Source organism: Cyprinus carpio, chromosome B14, assembly GCF_018340385.1.
Source record: "Cyprinus carpio isolate SPL01 chromosome B14, ASM1834038v1, whole genome shotgun sequence".
NCBI classification, from domain to species: domain Eukaryota; kingdom Metazoa; phylum Chordata; class Actinopteri; order Cypriniformes; family Cyprinidae; genus Cyprinus; species Cyprinus carpio.
The window spans coordinates 5,800,664-5,819,936 of NC_056610.1; the positions used below are offsets into that span (position 1 = coordinate 5,800,664).

The 19,273-nt window shown below is 37.5% G+C and overlaps 1 protein-coding gene across 1 annotated transcript in view; it reads left to right on the plus strand.

Annotated features, from left to right (window-relative positions):
- The window catches only part of LOC122139574 (iron-sulfur clusters transporter ABCB7, mitochondrial-like), a 31,770-nt gene extending 13,799 nt beyond the window's left edge, over positions 1 to 17,971 (plus strand). The window contains 8 exon segments of the mRNA XM_042737842.1: positions 3,797 to 3,971; positions 5,839 to 5,996; positions 6,594 to 6,757; positions 7,879 to 8,008; positions 8,195 to 8,366; positions 8,461 to 8,564; positions 10,639 to 10,746; positions 17,332 to 17,971. Of these exon segments, the coding sequence (XP_042593776.1) occupies positions 3,797 to 3,971; positions 5,839 to 5,996; positions 6,594 to 6,757; positions 7,879 to 8,008; positions 8,195 to 8,366; positions 8,461 to 8,564; positions 10,639 to 10,746; positions 17,332 to 17,547 (1,227 nt within the window). The 3' untranslated portion in view covers positions 17,548 to 17,971.
- Positions 17,972 to 19,273: the final 1,302 nt, after the last annotated feature.

A 19,273-nucleotide genomic window follows, 5' to 3' on the forward strand; every position in this document is an offset into this window, starting at 1 on the left:
CGTGAAATGTCTTCAAACTTATTTATTTCTGTAACAACCCTGCATTTTTGCCTGCACTGTCTCTTCGCCCCAAAGACTTAAAAGACATGAAACCTTGGCATTGCTCCACTGTGTGTATCCTTCTTCCTCCATCGCGCCTATAATAAGTCATGTGATCTCAGTTGGTGGTGTCCACCTGAGTTGACGTCACTTTTTTAATGACGTACGACTCGCATTTACTGGGGAATATCCGATTTGTCTGCTTACATAGCACACGCAAATGCACGTATCCGATTCATATCCGATTTATTACCACATATGAATGAGGCCTGAATCCGATCTGAGAAAATCGGAATCCATGCGGTTTTTTTCCTGCTTACACGTTCACCGGTCATATCCGATCTGTGCCACATGAGAGGAAAAAATCGGAATTGGGTCACTTGAACCATGCAGTGTAAATGGGGCCTTAGTTACTCGCGATTCTCAGAATTGTGAAATGTAGACTCGCAACTGCAATCCAATTCTGAGTGAAAACAGAAATTCTGGAAAACACTGATATGTGAAGAAAAAAAAAATGCAAGTTTGTATCTCACAATTCTGACTTTACAACTCAGAAATCTCACAATTACAATTGCAAATAAATATTTAGTTATTCTGACTTTATTTCTCAGAATATAGAGCTTCTATCACACAATTCTGACTTCACAGGTCACAATTTCAAGTTTGTCACACAATTCAGAGACAAAAGGTAGATTTGCAGGAAAACAGTCAGAAACGGGCAGAAACAGGCTTTCATACTGAAGAGATAGTTCACCCAGACATGAAAATTCAACAGAAATTTGAGGTTTGTTCTCACACGTCGTTTAAGCATGTTTGAGCTTCAGTTTGCCATAACTGATGTGCTCTATGTAATGCTGTGTTGACGATATCAATTAATCGATTTTAATCAAACTCTGACTGGATGCAATCTAAGTTTGAACCTAAAAAAAATAAGTGTGCACATAATTCAGCACATGGAAGCTTTCAACATTTGATGCATTCACAAAAAACAACAACAGCAAAAAAAAACATGCACTGTCAGCATTTGACAGCGACTTCAAATACATTTTACCCAAAACAATAGTGAGTCAGATCTTTATTTTTTGCAGTTGTTTCTGTTGACAGAGTTTGTACCTTGAAAATTCTTGAGTTTTAATGCAGTGTTTTCAAGGTTTGAAAAATGCTTGGATTTTAGATAAAATACTTTAAAACGCAGTTGCATTGACTTCATAACAATTTGCTTTCTTACTGAATAGTTCATTTTTTACATAACATAAGCCTGAAACCGCTCAGCTTGATTCTGCATGTGTGGCTGTAGTGTGATCTGCTGGTCTTTATTGACGCACGCCCTCTGATAGAACAGTGCATAACATTTCTTTATGCATGTTTTTTTTTTTTTTTTCAGCATTGAGCATTAAAACAAATCACACACATTTGTGTTGAGCACAGATTAGTCACCAGTGAGGAAAAATTCACAAACGCTACAGTTGTGTTCATATCATGTGTTCTGCACGCTCTCGAATACTGTTATCATGAACAACAGTGCAGAAACGATGTATAACAGACTGAGAAGTGTGCTGTGTCAGAAATACTTGAGTTTATTTATGTGTCTTATTATCTAACAGGCTGTTGTGCAACCCTCAGATCCTCTGTCCTTCAGCTCAATCTGTTGTGCGTTCTTGTTAAGAGCAGCTTTGTTTCTGTCTCTGGTGTCACTGCATGTGGATTTAATATGACTTTAAGCCTGTGTGCATGCATGATGAGATCCACCCACTCCAGATCGGTTACACTAGCACAAATACCCCTGTATCTGTCTGATTCTCTCTAAACACACTCACTGACAGTGCTGGGCCTCACTCGCAAAACAATCCTCCAAACATTTCACTTCCTCTGTTAATTGGCACAGGAGTCTGAGTTTGATGAGCTATGATGAAATGTTCAGAGTGTCATGACAGTGCAGGAGGGCTGTCCGGTATGAGTTAGTAAAGGTGCTGAGATTATCGTACTATTTACAAGATGCACCATCTTTCTCAGTGGCATCATGAAATATCAGCACAACTTTATGGCATTTACCCTGCCTTTCAGAAGTTTGGGAGCGTAATATAAATATATTGTATGTATGTATGTATGTATAAGATTTTTTTTTGTTTTTTTTAAGAAGTCTCTTATGGTATCAAGGCTGTATTTATTTGATCAAATATACAGGAAAAAAAAAAAAACATCATTACTCCAGTCATCAGTGTCACACGATGTTTCAGAAATCATTCTAATATGCTGATTTATTATCAATGTTGGAAACATTTGTGCTGCTTTTTCTTTTTTTTTCTTTTTTTTTCTTTTTTTTTGGAACTGGAGGAACTTTTTTCAGAATTCTTTGATGAACAAAAAGTTCAAAAGAGCAGCATTTATTCAAAATAGAAGTCTTTTCTTACAAAATAAGTCTTTACTGCCAGTTTTAGTCAATTTAACAGGAAAAATTGTATTGGCCCCAGACTTTTGAACAGTAGTGTATATTCTTGCAAAAGATTCCTATTTTGAATAAATTGTTCTTTTTAACTTTTTAATCGTCAAAGAATCCTGAAAAACGTATCAGTTTCCAAAAAAAAAAAGCAGCACCAATGTTTCCAACATTGATGATAAATCAGCATTTTACGATGATTTCTGAAGGATCATAAGAACCTTCTTTAAAGAACATCTTACTGATCCCAAACCTTTGAATGGCAGTGTATGCACAGATTAACAGCACAGTTATAAGTGTGATGTTGCTGTTATATGCCATTCAGTAAAGCAGAAAGTTAGTATTCAGTAACTTAAATTTACAATTTTTCAAGTTACGTTGCTATTTTTGCTTATATTTAAATCAAGCGCTGCCTTTCTGTGCTACACACAGTGGTGGTGTTTTCTGTTTTAAATTCATCATCTGAGTGAAATTTATACATCATTTATATGTTGTTAGGCCAAAAATATGGCTGGTATTAATGTGTTGGAAAAATGTACTGTTCAATCATATTTTTTTTGTCTTGGTTGCTCTGCTGTGTAATTCTGTCACTGTCCTCCACATAACCAGCGGTGGCTGTTTATCGCCACGCCACCGTTTGTCACATTTCAGAGCTAATTAATTGTGGCGCTCTTGTGTTTCAGAGCCGCGCGGCTCTCTGTGCAGCTGTCTTCACTCCCATCATCCTCCCTGCTCAAGAGTGTCAGATGTTTGAGCCGCTCAGTATCATCTCTGAGCCTGTCGAGGCGTTAGGCTTTGGTTTACTCAGCTGCTGCTGTTTTGAGAGATGCGATTGTAGCTTCAGTGACATCTGGATGTGTGATTGAGGCATCACCAGCATGTTTTCATGTGGCACGGCTTGATTTCACATCCCAGAGACCTTTAACTGGTTATGAGCAGATAGACACTTTAAGTGTTTTTTTGTTCAATGGTAATATCATGCTATTTCTTGGCATATAAATGCCATAATATACCATTATAATAATTTAATACCATGCTTAAAGGATAGTTTCCCCAAAAATAAAGGTTTATTCACCTTGAAGTTGTTCCAACCTTGTTGCTGGAGTTGCTGGATGAGTAACATTTGCTGGTGCTCACTGATTTCTGTAGCATGGAAAAAACACTATGGAAGGACCTGAAACTCTTTTATCTTCTTTTGTGTTCAACAGAAGAAAGAAACTCGAACATGTCATCAGATGTGTCTTTCATATACCTTTCTTTAGTAGCCGTTCTGCTGTGCTCTTTTTCAACCAGGGTTTTTCACGGTTCTCTCTCTTTCAGTACTTCAACAATGAGAAGTATGAGGCCGAGCGTTACGATGGTTTTCTGAAGGTGTACGAGTCGTCCTCTCTGAAGACCACCTCTACTCTGGCCATGCTCAACTTCGGTCAGAGCGCCATCTTCAGCGTCGGCCTCACCGCCATCATGGTGCTGGCAAGCAAAGGCATAATGGCAGGTGAAAATCAGTGATTTCTTGTAGCATTTTTATTTTTATTTTCTTTCACATTTCCAATTACAATATGCCTCAGCAACATGCAGTGCCACACTGATATAATTAGAGATGAATGTGGCCAGGAAATCCAGTCCAGCCAATAAAAGCAGGTGGAAAAGTCTCCGTTGACTCGGGCAGTGATCTGTGAAAGCCACGTGTAAACAGAGGCTCAAAGTAAATGCATTCTCTTAGAGCTGGGAGAGAAATAATATCGAGATTATGATAAAACCTATCAATTTTTTAATCCATGTCTTAATTTATGTATTTTGAGTTCTTTTATTCAGCATCTTATTTGACCAAAAAAATTAATAAATAAATAAAATGCAATGTTTTGTTGTAAACCAAATTTGATTAAATTTGAATGCATTGATTATTAGGGGCCAAGCACTGAAGGTGCGTAGACACCTATTCTATCCATCTTCGTCTTTGTCTTCATCTTCTTCTTCATCTTCATCTTCGTCTTCTTCGTTGTCTTCTTCTTATTCGTCTTCTGCTCTGGAAGTCTATGGCAGGAAAGCTGTGAAATTTTGCAAACTGATAGAGGGCGATCTCAACATTAACCATAGCAAATTTGGAGTCTCTAACTCCCAGAGACTCTAACTCACCACTTGTCCAAAATTTCACTCATATTTATGCTAATAACTTTTGAACCGTGCGACACAGAAGGAAAAATCTTTTTAAAAATCATAAGGTTTAGTTTTTTTCGCTATTTTAAGTTGTTTGAAAAAACTTACTTGTCCTAGACGTTTTTCCTGATTTTCACCAAAATTGGCTCAGATCATCTTCAGACCATGCTGGCAAAAAGTTATAGAATTCAAGTTGATTTGTCAAACTGCTTTCAAATAGCGCGCAAATGGATTCTATGAAAAGCCCGCAAAAAAAGGATGTGAGGCTATATTTCTGTAACGGTTTGGCATATTGAGACCAAACTTTTATAACAAGCATGACCTGAGACTACCTGCAGTGTTTCGGCGCAGTACCATCTAGTGGTCCGGAGATATGAAAAATGCCTATTTTTTCTTATAACGTCTCAATGGTTTAACAAGAAAATCACAAAACTGGTCTCTTTAGATTTAGTGGAGCATGCAGAGTCGAACCACACCCAATGTTAGCCATTTTGGGCGTCGCCATTTTAAATTTTGTAATAAAATGCTATATTTTATGAATGCATTGACTTATCATTACGAAACTTGGTATGCATCTTCGATACCATGCCATGAGGGTACTCAAAAAGTGTGGGGGCAATGCTAATAAAAATGCTAGTAACTTTTGTTCTCACTAGCCTATTGTAATGAGACTGGTTTTGATAGATTCCTTGGATTATGCCGAGAACATCGATACCAATTTTGCCATAATTGGCTGAACTTCCACTCCGCCATTTTGATTCATGTTGAAAACCTACTTTTTCGAACTCCTCCTAGACTGTTAGTCCGATTTTCACCAAAATCGAATCAGATCATCATCAGATAGTGCTGAGGCTGCATCTCTGCAAGTCTTTGACATATTGACACCAAACTTTGTGTGTGCCTTTGTCACCTCACACAGAACGCACCACATCGATTTGATAACCGCGCCACCTACTGGTCTAAAGTGATAAGCCATTAAATCATATTACATTGTTTGTGTTTATGATTTTCAGCTATTTTGCTTCAAAACATCCTAAACTTGCTTTAATTACTCATTGTTGCAGTTGGTCTGATGCTCCATGCCATGCTTAGCTCCTCATTTTGCCTTTGGAGTGCTTGGCCCCTTAACTGCTGATATTGTTTAATATTTTTGTCCATATCGCCCAGTCCTACATTCTGTGTGCTTTGTCTTCTTCTCCCTGCAGGCACTATGACTGTGGGTGATCTAGTGATGGTGAACGGGCTGCTCTTCCAGCTCTCTATGCCGCTCAACTTCCTGGGCACCGTGTACAGAGAGACCCGGCAGGCCCTCATCGACATGAACACGCTCTTCACTCTGCTCAGCGTCGACACCAAAATAAAGGTGCGCTTGGCTTTTACCGCTGCAGAATTAAGCATACAAAGTTATTTTAATGTGAAAAGAAACCCTGTGAATGGCATTGTATAATTTGCTCCAACCGTTCTGAAATGTCAGAGCTTTTTAAAATACGTGACAAGAGCTTCCTTTCAGAGTTGAATATTACAAATTGAAGCATTAAAGCCTGTCATTCGTCGTAGTGTTTGTTTAAATTCTGAAAACATTTGAGTGTTTCCTGTCTTTGAGAGCGTTAGAAGGGGGAGGTTGATTAATCTCATTCTTCGTTTGGCTAATTTCGTGTGCAGCCTGTAATTACCGTGAATAAAATCTGTTCGATTGTTCGCAGTGATCAGTAATGGTTTCCACCGCGTGACAGCGCTGCCCATCAAGCCATTATTGTGAGACCCTAATTTCATTTCTCAAATGACGCATCTGTGTGTAGAATTAGTGTAAAAGTGCAGAGAGCCATTGTTTTGATGATGCCATTACAATGTATTGTCTTCGAACTATGTTTGAGAAAAGCCATTTTTCAGTTTCAAGCCTCAAAATGTAAATTTCAGACTGCTAAATGTGTTGTTTTTTTTATATAACCTTTGTATCCGGGAGAAAGAAATGGCCCCGCCGCTGCTCGTTACACCCCAGGAAGCCACCATCAGGTTTGAGGATGTGTATTTTGAGTACTTGGAGGGACAAAAGGTGCTTAACGGGGTTTCATTTGAAGTACCTGCGGGGAAAAAGGTGGCCATTGTTGGTGGCAGTGGATCTGGGTAAGTGCTCCAGGAAATACTTATGTTAGGTTTCTCTGAACTTGGCACAATAGGGTTCAAATTGGAGCTCCATTACTTTGAGAAATATAGCAGTAAAGGCAAAAACTCTTTAGAGTGAGAACTATTAGATTGATGAGGGATTATTGCGGTTTAACACTGTGATAGGACTGGAGTCCCATCATTTGTGGCCTGTGTGCAGCCGAAGACCAGTAAACAATCTCATTCCATTGTTGGCAGCGTTTGTCAAACTCAAACATTTAATTTTGTTTTCTGTAAGGTTAAGACATTTTTACTTTAATTTGTAGTTTATTAGCAACTGCAAACCAACATTTTAAAGATCTGATATACTTTTAAAAAATTATATATTCATTGCTAAAAATGACTATTGAGTCAAATCAAACAAGTGTCAGAAACTTCCCTGGCTCCAATTTTTGATTTTGTCTTTTTTTTTCTTCTAAAGAAAGATAAACATGTATAGATGAAAGACGAAATATTAAATGCCATTAATGTATATCAAAGATAGCTAAAGTCAACAGATTATACTAATAGACTTAACCATCTCTGTGTGAAAATAACATGATGATGCTGCCATCTTTCTGTAGTCGTTTTACCCCTCTGTAATTTGGCTCTGAATCCCAGGTGAAAATTGCCATTTTGACCCTCCTCTACAAAACAGTGTCTTACTCAGTAAATATACATCCATGACATTTACTTTGTTGTTTTTCTTCCTTATTTATGTATTTCTTTCAACAGAAAGAGATACTCAGCTACTCATCCGCGGTGATGCTTGTTACATTAGCGCTGTCATATCTGACTATAGCATGCCATATAGCCTAAAACACGCTCTCACATGTTTATTATGGGAGGAGTAAAATTTGCATATGCGGTTTAAAAAAAACAAATGCATTTACTGCATGTCCAGTTTTGTCTGGAATGTGGCTCGGAGCACCTCCTGAAGTGGTTGGAGCGATCGGATTTAAATGCAAGTTTACTTAAATGCAGTTACACCTGGATAGCTATCTGATCAGAGAAAATGCATGAAGTGACCAGGTGTAAACAGAAGTAGAACGACAGAAAAATGAATCTGACACTGCTTAAAGATTATTTTTTTGTGTTTTTAGAAAGAGCACGATTGTGCGATTGCTCTTTCGTTTCTACGAGCCACAGCGGGGCAACATCTACATCGCAGGCCAGAGCATACGTGATGTTAGTCTGGAGAGCTTGAGGAAAGCTGTGGGCGTCGTGCCGCAGGTCAGGCTCTGCGTCTAATTCTGAGAGTCGTCAGATGCAGTTATCACCTCAGTAGAGGACATTTTTATTTTCTTACTTTTTAAAATAAATATATTTTTATTTAAAAAATGATCTGGTTAAATTTAAGGCTATGAAAATCACTTTTATGCCATGTTGGATGAGAATCAAATGTAAATATAATTTCAGGACGCCGTGCTTTTCCACAATACCATATTTTACAATCTGCTCTATGGTAACATCAACGCCACTGCGGAGGACGTCTACCGTGTGGCCAAGCTAGCTGGACTCCATGACGCCATTCTCCGAATGCCTCACGGATACGACACGCAGGTCGGAGAGCGAGGCCTGAAGCTCTCAGGTACGAACCTCAGCGCTCAGTGTTTCTGAGAGGAAGACTGAGGAACTCAGTGGTTTCTTCTTGAGTGATCTAGAGCGGGTTTTTCTTGTGACAGGTGGAGAAAAGCAGCGTGTGGCCATCGCACGGGCCATCCTTAAAAACCCCCCCATTTTGCTGTATGACGAGGCCACGTCTTCACTAGACTCGATCACTGAAGAGGTGAGAGCCTTAGATCCCTGTGTCAGTGAAATAGTAGATTCCTCAATAATAGGTGTGAAATAAGCATGAAAACATAATTGCACAGTGCTGTCTGTCTGTAGCCGGCTATACACATGAAAACACACTAGCTGGGAGTTTGCTGTCAAGTTAAATATGTTATTTTTTTTTTTTTAAACTAACAGCCTTTTTTGAAGCTGCATCGTATTCACGATAACAATCCGTGTTGAAATGTGCCACTCAAATCATTAGGAACAGACTGAACCTTTGTGTCGCTGTTGAAATTAAACTAATGGTGTACGTTTTTCATCTTGAAAGGATCTGCAGTTGCTACACACAGCCAAAAAACACCTTACTCAATCTTGTTGATCTGTATTCAGGAATTCGGTCATTTTTGCTGTTTTAGTTTCAAAAAAAAAAAATCAATGATTTCATAGCACATCAGACACTTAAAAGATCAAGCTAAATTTGCCTCCTCAAGACGTGACCCCTTTAGAAGCATAGCTCATCCAAAAATGCAAATTCGCTGTTAATTTACTCACCCTCAGGCTTCCAAGATGTAGGACTTTGTTCCTTCAGTAAAACAGTGAAGAAGATTTTTCGCTGAAACCGTGCTCCTTGGTGATTCATAAAAAGCTTGTCATGTTTTTGAGAATAAAAAAAAGCACATCAGTGAACACAGAATTAATACCCGTGGCTCCTGATGATATTTGGTGGTCTTATGAAGTGAAATGTTCAGTCTGAGCAAAAAACAAAACATTGTTTTCATCACTTGTATCTGTAATCCAGAGCCTCAGGCAAACAGAGGTTCGTTCACATAATCATGCAATGATGTCACGTATGTGATATTTTTAAAGCACTCAATAATGTGAAATGTGGATATTTTATATGTGTAAAGCATACAGTGAATAAACCTGTCTTCCTCAGCTCATCTCTTAACATAAACAACGAGAAACCATAAAAACTAGGGATTAATGTTATATAATGTTCAGTTTTCTGCACAGAGCGATCGTTTCACTTCGTAAGACCTCAATATATCATCTGGATGTTCCTTGATATGCTTTGCAAATACTTGCATTTTATGAATCACCAAGGACCACAGTTTCAGCTAAAAATCTTCTTTACTGTTAGACTGAAGAAAAAAGTTTCTGCTAGTTTCTGATTTTGCTTAACGATTCCTGCATTCACATTTTAATGTGGTTTTAAACTGTTTAAGCACAGGAACGGAAGAACTTGCACCTTGTTTGTGTGCAAACCTGAAAAGTTGGCTCAGTTGTATTTATTTATGCTATTGCTAACTGATTTTTTGTTCCTGTTTTATTACTGACTGTTTACTTGTCTTTAACACTTTAATATTTGAAATGTATATAAGTCCAGTTGTTTTTGATGTGCTATTTTTGTTAAAAGCATAGGCACAAGTTGCTCTTGCAGTGTTCTGTAGGCTGATGAGTTTGGCTGATGTTATTCAGCTGCAACAGAATGCTTTGCAAAAAGACTCAGAATAAATTTTTTTGACATCTAAATGTTTGACTTACTATTTATATATATATATATTATATGATTTTTTTTTATCTTATTGGAAAAAACTGATAAAAATTCAAACAATACCCAACCCTGCAGATTGAGAGGGTTTTTGCTCCTTTTGTGTGCTGAAAGACTAAACCTAGTTTGGTTTATCTGCCTAGTTTGTGAACTGTTTAGCAGTGTAGCTCTAACCACCATCTCTAACGGATCTTTAAAGATTGAATCTCTGCTCAAAGCCGCTGTTTTCCCCTGTTGCTTTGAGAACACGTTTGATATTTACACTAAGCTTTTTCATTTTCAGGAGGCTTTATGCCTTATTAAAGCTCTGTTGGCTTTCGACAGTCTTTTAATGTATCTTATTGTCAGAAGGTCTTCATATAAATCCTGTCAATCATATCAGTGCTTGTTATTGCAGGGAAATGTTGCTGTCATGAGGCAGACGGCTTCTTAACGAAACATCCCCAAAGCTTTTTCAGCCTTGCAGATTCATTCAGAGGAGGAAGGGTAAAAAAGAAGCAGCGTTTTTCTAACATTTGCCTCATTTTCTTTCCAGAATATTCTGACTTCCATGAAGGAGATGGTGAGGGACAGAACATCTGTCTTTATTGCACACCGGCTGTCCACCATTGTGGATGCAGATGAGATTATTGTGCTAAACCAGGTAAGCTCGTCTGAAACCTGTGAATGTGTGTGACAGGTGCTGAAACATCCAGAAATCATGTTCAGCAAGCCAATGCATCATTTTCATCTTCCCTTAAGAACGAATATCACCTTAAACACCAAATACCACAACTATAAAGTCTCACTTCAGCATTTTGCAGTGCATTCAATGCTGAAGCTGTACTGTTACTCCCAGCTCAAAGTTCAACCCCAGTGGCTTCTGACCTTTTGAGGGCCAGCCAATGACTACTGATGAGTTTATAATGAATGGCGGGTTACATTACAAGGAGATAGAGCTGGGAAAAATTACATTACTTTATTGCAAAATTAAAAAAAAAAAAAAAATACAGGAATTTGAATGACTTAATTTACAAATAATTCTGGAGTTAATGCAGTGATTTTGTTGAGCAGTGCTTTTGCATAGAAAATAAAAATGATTAAAAATGTTTTTCAGGGCTTTAAGATTTGGGGGGAAAACTCAATATTTGGTGTTCATACTTGGGTTTACTTTTTACAACCGACTCAAATCTCTTTCAGTGTAAAATATAATAATACACATTTCATATGAGAGTTATTCAGGGGTAAACATCAGGCTTTTATTTTCATGGGATGCTGATTAATAAAATGATGCACTTCAGGTTTCAGTGTGAACCATTATCATGATCTCACTTTTATTTTGTGCAACCCTGCAGTAAGTCCTTATATTTACTTAACAGTGTGCTGGTTAAAATGATAATTAATGAGTATAAATATCCACTTTTTTAATCATGTGGTTTGTTTGTATGTATGCAGTGCACAGTGAGGAGAACACGGTGTATGTTCCTCTGATATGTCAATACGTGGGCACTGATGAAAGTCTTAATGCGTTGATTCATGCATATATTAGGGCTATAGTGTTTTACTTGTGTGCTAGTTGTATGGTCGACATATGACGTTGCAGCTGAGACAATGCGGGCGAGAAACAAAAGCTGGCATATCTCCATTGATTGAGAGATTCATGCAGTTTGTGTTGTCATGAACGTTGCAAAACAGCATTCATGTGCCACTCACTTATTGTGTCTGTCAGCCTGTGGGCGACATTGACTTTGGGTGGTTTGCGAGAATCCGGGTTCACTTTATATGTTTGGTTGTTTCAGGATATTATAGAAAGACAGTGATGTGTGTTGAAGGCCTAATGCGAGTCATGTAAAAGAGACCTATAGGGAAACATTAGCGTCCTTCCCTTACAGTGTTTGGCCCTGAGTCACAGTGTGGTCATTGTAGGATTGTTACATGAAAAGCATGATCGGTTTAGATGTGTATGGTGTTCATAGATGGGGAAAAGCATTCATTTTGAAGGTCTCTTGTGTTTCTTTGATTGCAATGATGAAGAAACCTCTCGCTGCTGTCCTTGTATATTGTTCTGCTCTTGAGATCCAGTCTGTTGGTTAAAAAAGAGCTTGTGAAACGAGGCCTGTATCCTCCGAAGTTGCCCTTGAAATGGGTGTGGAGTTTGTCTCTTGTGTCTTTTTGGATCAACATCAGTGCATTCATGGGAAAAGGAGCACCACACAGAGTTGGCATAAAGTCTGTACTGTACGGTAGTGACTGGTTATATGTAATCAGATGCCTAAAACTAAGTCAAAAGCTGCAACTGACTATAAGTCATACCAGGTCAAAAATGCACTGTTGAGAAAGTAAAGGCAGTGTATCAGTGCATAAGTAACATATTACATTTAGAAATAATGTGCAATGCTGGTAAATCAAATTAAACATTTACAAATATCATGTATTCATGAATCATGTGTGTAAACATGTATTTTAGTTCCCCTCACTCCACAAAACAATCCTTCAAATTTAACTGCGTACTGAACAGGAACGAAAAATAAATTAAAGTTAACCAGTTATAGTCATATTCTTTATAAACAAAATTTATTCTAAACACCAAGCCTAAACGAATTTGAAGCAAAACTGAATTACCAGCATGTGGGAGATGTGCTGTATATAAATACGCTTGATGCACAGTAAATTAATAAATAGTTTATTGGTTCTGCCTGAATTTTTCTTTTTTGCATTTTCTAAAAATGTCTTTTATTTTGTGGAGTTGCACACACTAGTCAATACAAAAATTATTTACCTTTTGAGGTGACATGCGGCAATAAAATTGCTGTGCCCATGAGTTTGCCCATGCAATCTCATTGCTGTTTTAATTTTATTAATATTTGTTCATGTAATGCAGGGATTTCCAAATATTTTTGTCAGCTAAACCCCTTTGTCCCTCTAAAGATTTAAACATAAAATTAAAGTGGTAAAATTTCAACACTTTTGCACGTTCATGAATGATTCCCTGATGTTAGTTAACGTAGACTAGAAATACCACAATGTATCTCAATAATTACAAAATATGACATTGCACCACAAACTAATGTTATTGAACACACTTTTATTTGTTATGTAAATATTAACACATTTAAGCATCAGCCTGCTTCATGACCGCTCAAGAAATGATGCAAGTTAAAGAAGAAAAACTAATTAAAGCTAATAAATTCAAAGAAAACCTGTAGATGTTTGTCAGGTTTCTAACAGAAGTATCAGCATTGAGGATTTCAGAAAAAGAGCCTGTATTATAAAAGAAAAGAAAAAATCACATTTTGAGCACTTTTGAATTACATACATTTGTCAAATTAATTTCCTGTCATGACAGCTCTTGATATAGATTATAAATCTTTATTATGTCCTGGTTATATACTGAAGGTAAATTGCAGTGATGTGAATCTGATTGGCTGGGAACATTGAATTAAAACGCGAGTTTCATGGCTAAACTATTCATTTAAAGATTATATTGTAGTTTTGTTGTTGATGTTTTTTGGACAAAAAATGCACAGAAGTCGACAATTAATTTGATGAACAAAACCTTAATAAAGACATAGTAACCCATAATAAACAGTACATTGATTCAAAAATATTTAAAATGGAAAATATGAATCGTGCAATCAGTAAAAAGTAACAGTAATCTGATTATGTGTGTTTGAAAACACAATTTAATTACAGCTTTAACACTAGCAGACAAGATTCACTAGCCAACTCGGTAAAAACATGCTCAGTGCATATTAAAATCACGGTCACAACATTTGCATTAAACTGTCTTTATACCACTGTTACAGCAGAAGGGCTGTTTCCCCCCCGGTGTTATCTACTGTATTGCCAGTGCATTAGCATCGCTGCCTTCAGTCTGTAGTAGACACATGCAGGTTGATGCATGCTTCAGATGCGAGCGTGTGAGAGCAGAGGGCAGCGTGCGGGGGCTGGCCCCTTACATTTTGAGCTCATTAACAGTGGAAATACCTTTTGCCCAGCGCTCAGCGACACCTTTGTTTGTCTCCCATGTGTGGGGACCTTTTCAGTCTGAATGATGTGGGGGGTGGAGCTCGTGATGCAGCTGCAGCCGGGAAAAACACCAACCGACATCATATTCTCAGATCCAAGAAACAGAAGCAAATGTTGTTGTGTATCAAAAATGGGTCATAATTACAGCGATCTGAGCTGTCAGTGACACAGCTGCTAAAAATACTAGCAGGGTTTGAGTCTTGCTTGGCAAAAGTGGCGTCGTAATTGATGCAAGTATCTAACAAACAGCCAGGAGACATGGTTGACTTGTCATTTCATACTTGGCTTTGTTGCTGGCAGTCTTTTAGGAGGCAGTGCTGCATGCACGCCCACACCGCCGCATCCCCGCTCCGAGTATCGGCTCTCTTTAGACCTTTCTCAAACATTGTCTCTGTCAGTGCCCCTGCATGGCCCTGAATCTCTCGTTTTGCCCAGTTCTTCCAATTTGGATGCAGCTACACAGTCGGTCTGACTGCAGGAGGCTTTCTGCTGCTGAATATCAAGGCGTCAATCAAAGAAACCAGGCTTAATGCTGAATAACAGCCTCTGGCCTCCTGAAACAATCCCAAGGCAGAGCCTGCATGAATGCTCGGGGTTTTCTCTTCTGGCGGAAAAAGAGATAATTGTTGTTAACCTTACATGCTCTTAACAAGTCTCAGTGAAAGTTAAATGATTATTCTTGGGTCAAAACATGTTATGCTGTATGTACGGCATTTGTGACATGCTGCTGATTACCTGACATAAATACATTTTTCATATTTTTTATAGTGTGGCACAGATTCTTTTATTGCATTGCATTGAATACAGACTGCAAACTCAAGGCTTAGTGCTTTATTTTTCCCGAGGAGCACACGTGTTTCTGATTTGAAACATTTATGAACGCATCAAGAACAATTCAAATGTATCAAATAATTGGTTTTTCCTCAATAAAGGGATGCAATGAGACATTTAAAATCAGGATTACTTTTTTATTTAAAACAAAAAGTGCAGTGGGTTTTTAAATATTTCTCCCTGAGGGTCCTTGCACACTGAGTCTGAAATGACCTAAAGAGCAAAAAAGTGTTTATGCGTTTTTCCTCTCCGTAGCAAGCATTTTAAAGAGATAGTTCACCCAAAAATTAATTACTTCAGCCTCATGTCATTCCAAACCCGCAAGACCTTCGTTCGTCTTCATAATCCTTGTGGTTCAACGGTAATTTTACGAAGCTCGTTACTCAAATGTAATTTATTATTTGTTACTAGTTACTCCTTTCAAAAGTAATATTATTACTTCACTTACTACTTCCTGGCAACATTAACACCACTAGTTACATTACTTTTCCTTCACGCCCCTCAGAAGTTGTAATTGCATATCTTACCCCCCCCCCCAAAAAAAAATATTCTGAAGTATTACTAACAATATATTTCTGCCTCATCATTTGACCAAAATCCCCATTGGATCGCAGTCAGAAGTTATTACAAGCACACAGTGACTTAAGTGTTGTATTAACCTCATTAATTGTCATGTGTAGCTTGAAGATAATTGTAGCTATAATTTCTCTGTTACCCGTGTACAATTGTATTTCATTATGTATTTTGTCTAAAGAAATCATGTAAGTTCATAAGAAAATGTTTTGTTTTCTAAAAAGATTTTTAATTATAGAAATACAATTTATATCAGGATCAGAGGGATGTGGGAGGGCAATGTAATGCCACGACTTACACATCTGTGTTCAGATCATCTTTTTCTTCTCTCAGAATCAATGTAATGGCAATATTTTCATCCGCTGAATGTATGCTTTTCCATATTCCACGCTTGTCTGGTGACTTCTTGTGTTCATGAGTCATGGAAATTATGAAAAATCGAGGAATTGTTGGATTGTTCGACTTCAAATCAGTAGGGTTTGAGGCATCGAAAGTAATTAAGTAACGAGCTGTTTTATGGATGGTAACTGTAATATTACTGAAATCTTATTAGTAATTAGTTACACTACTAGTTACTGCACAAAGTAATATTATTACTGTAACTAGTTACAGCCCAACACTAATAATCACATTAAGCCATATCATGATTCCAGTTTTGGTAATTAAGGCTTTGTTATACCATTTAGGACATGTAAGACCTTTTTTTTTTAGCTTAAATGTGAATTTATGACTTTTATGACCTTAAACACTGCATTTAAGGACAGGAATTTCATCAGAGATGTATAACCAGAACATTTTCCCACTATTAAAAGGATGATGCTCTACTTTTAGAAACAGGCTGATATTTAAAGGGTAAATTCATCCCAACATGAAAATTCTGTCATTAATTACTCACCCTCATGTCGTTCCAAACCTGTTAGACCTTCGTTTGTCTTCGGAACACAAATTAAGATATTTTTTGTGAAATCTGAGAGCTTTCTGACCCTTTATAGACAGCAAGGGTACTACCACGATCAAGGGTCAGAAACGTAGCAAGGACATCCATGAAATAATCCATGTGACATCAGGGGTTCAACCGTAAGATTACAAAGCAACGAGAATACTTTATGTGCGCAAAGAAAACAATGCTGATCACGTTTTGGGATACTCTCCAAAATGGCAGAAGACGGTAACTCGGGCAGAAAAATTGCTGAATAAATTATTATTATTTTCTTTGCACACAAAATATGGAGCCCGTTTCCGCCACTGAATTAAAAAAAAAAAGGTAATTGCGACTTATCTCACAATTCTGACTTTTTTCTCGCAATTCTGAGAATGTCTTTTTCGACTTTTTCGAAAATTCGACTTTAACTCGCAATTGCGAGTTTATATCTCACAATTCTGATTTTAAAAAAAGTCAGAATTGAGAGAAAAAAGTCAGAATTGAGAGATATAATTTTTTTTATTTTTTTTTTTAGTGGCGGAAACGGGCTTCCATACAAAAAATAGAAAAAAAAAAGTAGTAATTTTAGCTTTAAAAAAATTACGGTTGAACCCCTGCTGTCACATGGACTATTTCATGGATGTTCTTGCTACATTTCTGAGCCTTGATAGTGGTAATATCCTTGCTGTCTGTAAAGGGTCAGAAAGCTCTCGGATTCCATAAAAAAATTAAAAAATAATTCATTTTTAAATGGCAGAATTTACAGTTTTCTATCCCTTTGAGTCATAATTTGCTGAAAATCCTGTGTATCAGATTGACTTGAGCTTGTGTTTCCAAACTGATGTCGTTGTGTGGTGACTGACAGCGTGATCTCTCTCTGTGCTCGTGACGCAGGGGAAGGTGGCGGAGCGCGGCAGTCATCAGGCTCTGCTGGAGACACCGGGCAGTCTGTACGCAGACCTGTGGAACACACAGAACAGCAGAAACACGAGCGCCGCGAGCCGGCCTGAGCCTGTACCCGAGCGCGTGTCGCAGAGAGAGGAGGAGCGCAGGAAGCTGCAGGAGGAGATCCTCAACAGCGTGAAGGGCTGCGGGAACTGCTCCTGCTGAGCTCTGCTCCTCTCCTCCAGACCTCCACTGGACGGGAACACAGCGAGGAGTCCAGGATGTCATTTCTTTCGTCCTTCTTCTTTCTGATTTTTCCATAACCTCAAAGGCCTTTATTTTCACATGCTGACAAGGTGATTTGAACCCGTTTTAATAGATTTATGTCATCTGGAACTCTTGGAAGTTGTTTTTAATATGCACATGTACATATTACTAATGCAATATTTTTGAGAAGCGCATTGTATAGAGTGCATAGATATTTTGTCTGTTGAATTATGTTAGATATGTCTGGACCATTTTGGAGATTTCTCTGTGAACACTGGCACCCTTTTGGTGTCTCATCAACATTAATTTATACCAAATCTGAATGAGATGTCATTGAAAGTACAGCTTGTATTGAATAAAACTCCCTTCTTTGTGTGTCTGAGAGCATGTGTTTCTTTCAGCTAATCATATTTGGTGATGCAGTGATGAAGCTTTCATTGTGATGTTCAGGGCTTCACATGTTCCAGGTCACTACATGTCCATGAAATCTGAGATATTAATGTAGACCCTGAATGTACAGAGGTGTATCTGGAAAATGTTCATCACGTTGGTTCATCAGTGGGTGAGAGATGAATGAGGGCGTTGGGTCAATGACAAGATGCATACTTTTGTCTGGGAGAATACACTAAAATGCATTTCATACATAAAATAACTTGAATGCACCTCTGCTATAATGAACTTATGAAAAATATTGTACTGTATTTATATATTTTACTTAATTATTTTTTATTTTATTTTTTTGTAAAAGAAGTGTCAAGGTGGTGTTAATCGTAACAAAGAAAAACAACCCTTATTAAAAGCCAGAACTTCTTGGGGAGGCTTTAAGGCTTTAACTTTAAGAATAAGAAGAGATGCAACAGAAAAAGGAAGAATATGACAGTACAGCAGTCAGGAACGAGATTAAACATGAAATCATTTTAGTCAAATCAAAAAATTGAATAAGAAAACGTGTTTTTGTCATTATGTACTTAATTGATTTGGTTTACAAATAAAAATATTTAAAAGAACTAGATTTAGCCAGTAATGGAAAATTGTCATTTGGGATTTTATATTTGAAAAGAATGATGTGTACATGCACAAGTATTCAAAGTGTATAAAAAGAGTTTCGTTTGGTTACACCAACTGACATTTTTATTTCTATGTATTTTTTATTTTATTTTTTACATTTTTTATTTAAATTTTCTTGACATCTTTGACTCGCAATAAAAACACAATTACAAATAATTGTACAGTATTTTAAGCTGGAGTGTCTTTGTGTCAGTTTATGAGGCCTGATGAATCTCTATCATCTAATCTCAGTTAATGATTGATTGCACTAATATGAGCTGAATAATATTCCAGCAGATGTTGTGCGTTTAATCAAAGTGACCTGCTGGATTCCATATGTTTACTGAGCAAAGATGCACTCACTCCATGAACGAGAGAGAGAAAAAACCATGGCACTTCATACAGAGAAAGCTTTGTAATGATCGTGACTTGATAAACAGCAGATATAAATAACATTCTTAAGAGCATGCAAATATTGGCAAGGGTTCTTGGAAATGATAATGTACAATATACTGTAATTACAGGCCATGTTTTGTAGTCTGTGACTCTGTGTCATCTGATTTGAGTTACTTATGTAAGATGTAGCGCCTTCTAAAATGCACAGCGTCACATTCGCTCTGCTACATTCACTGTTTTT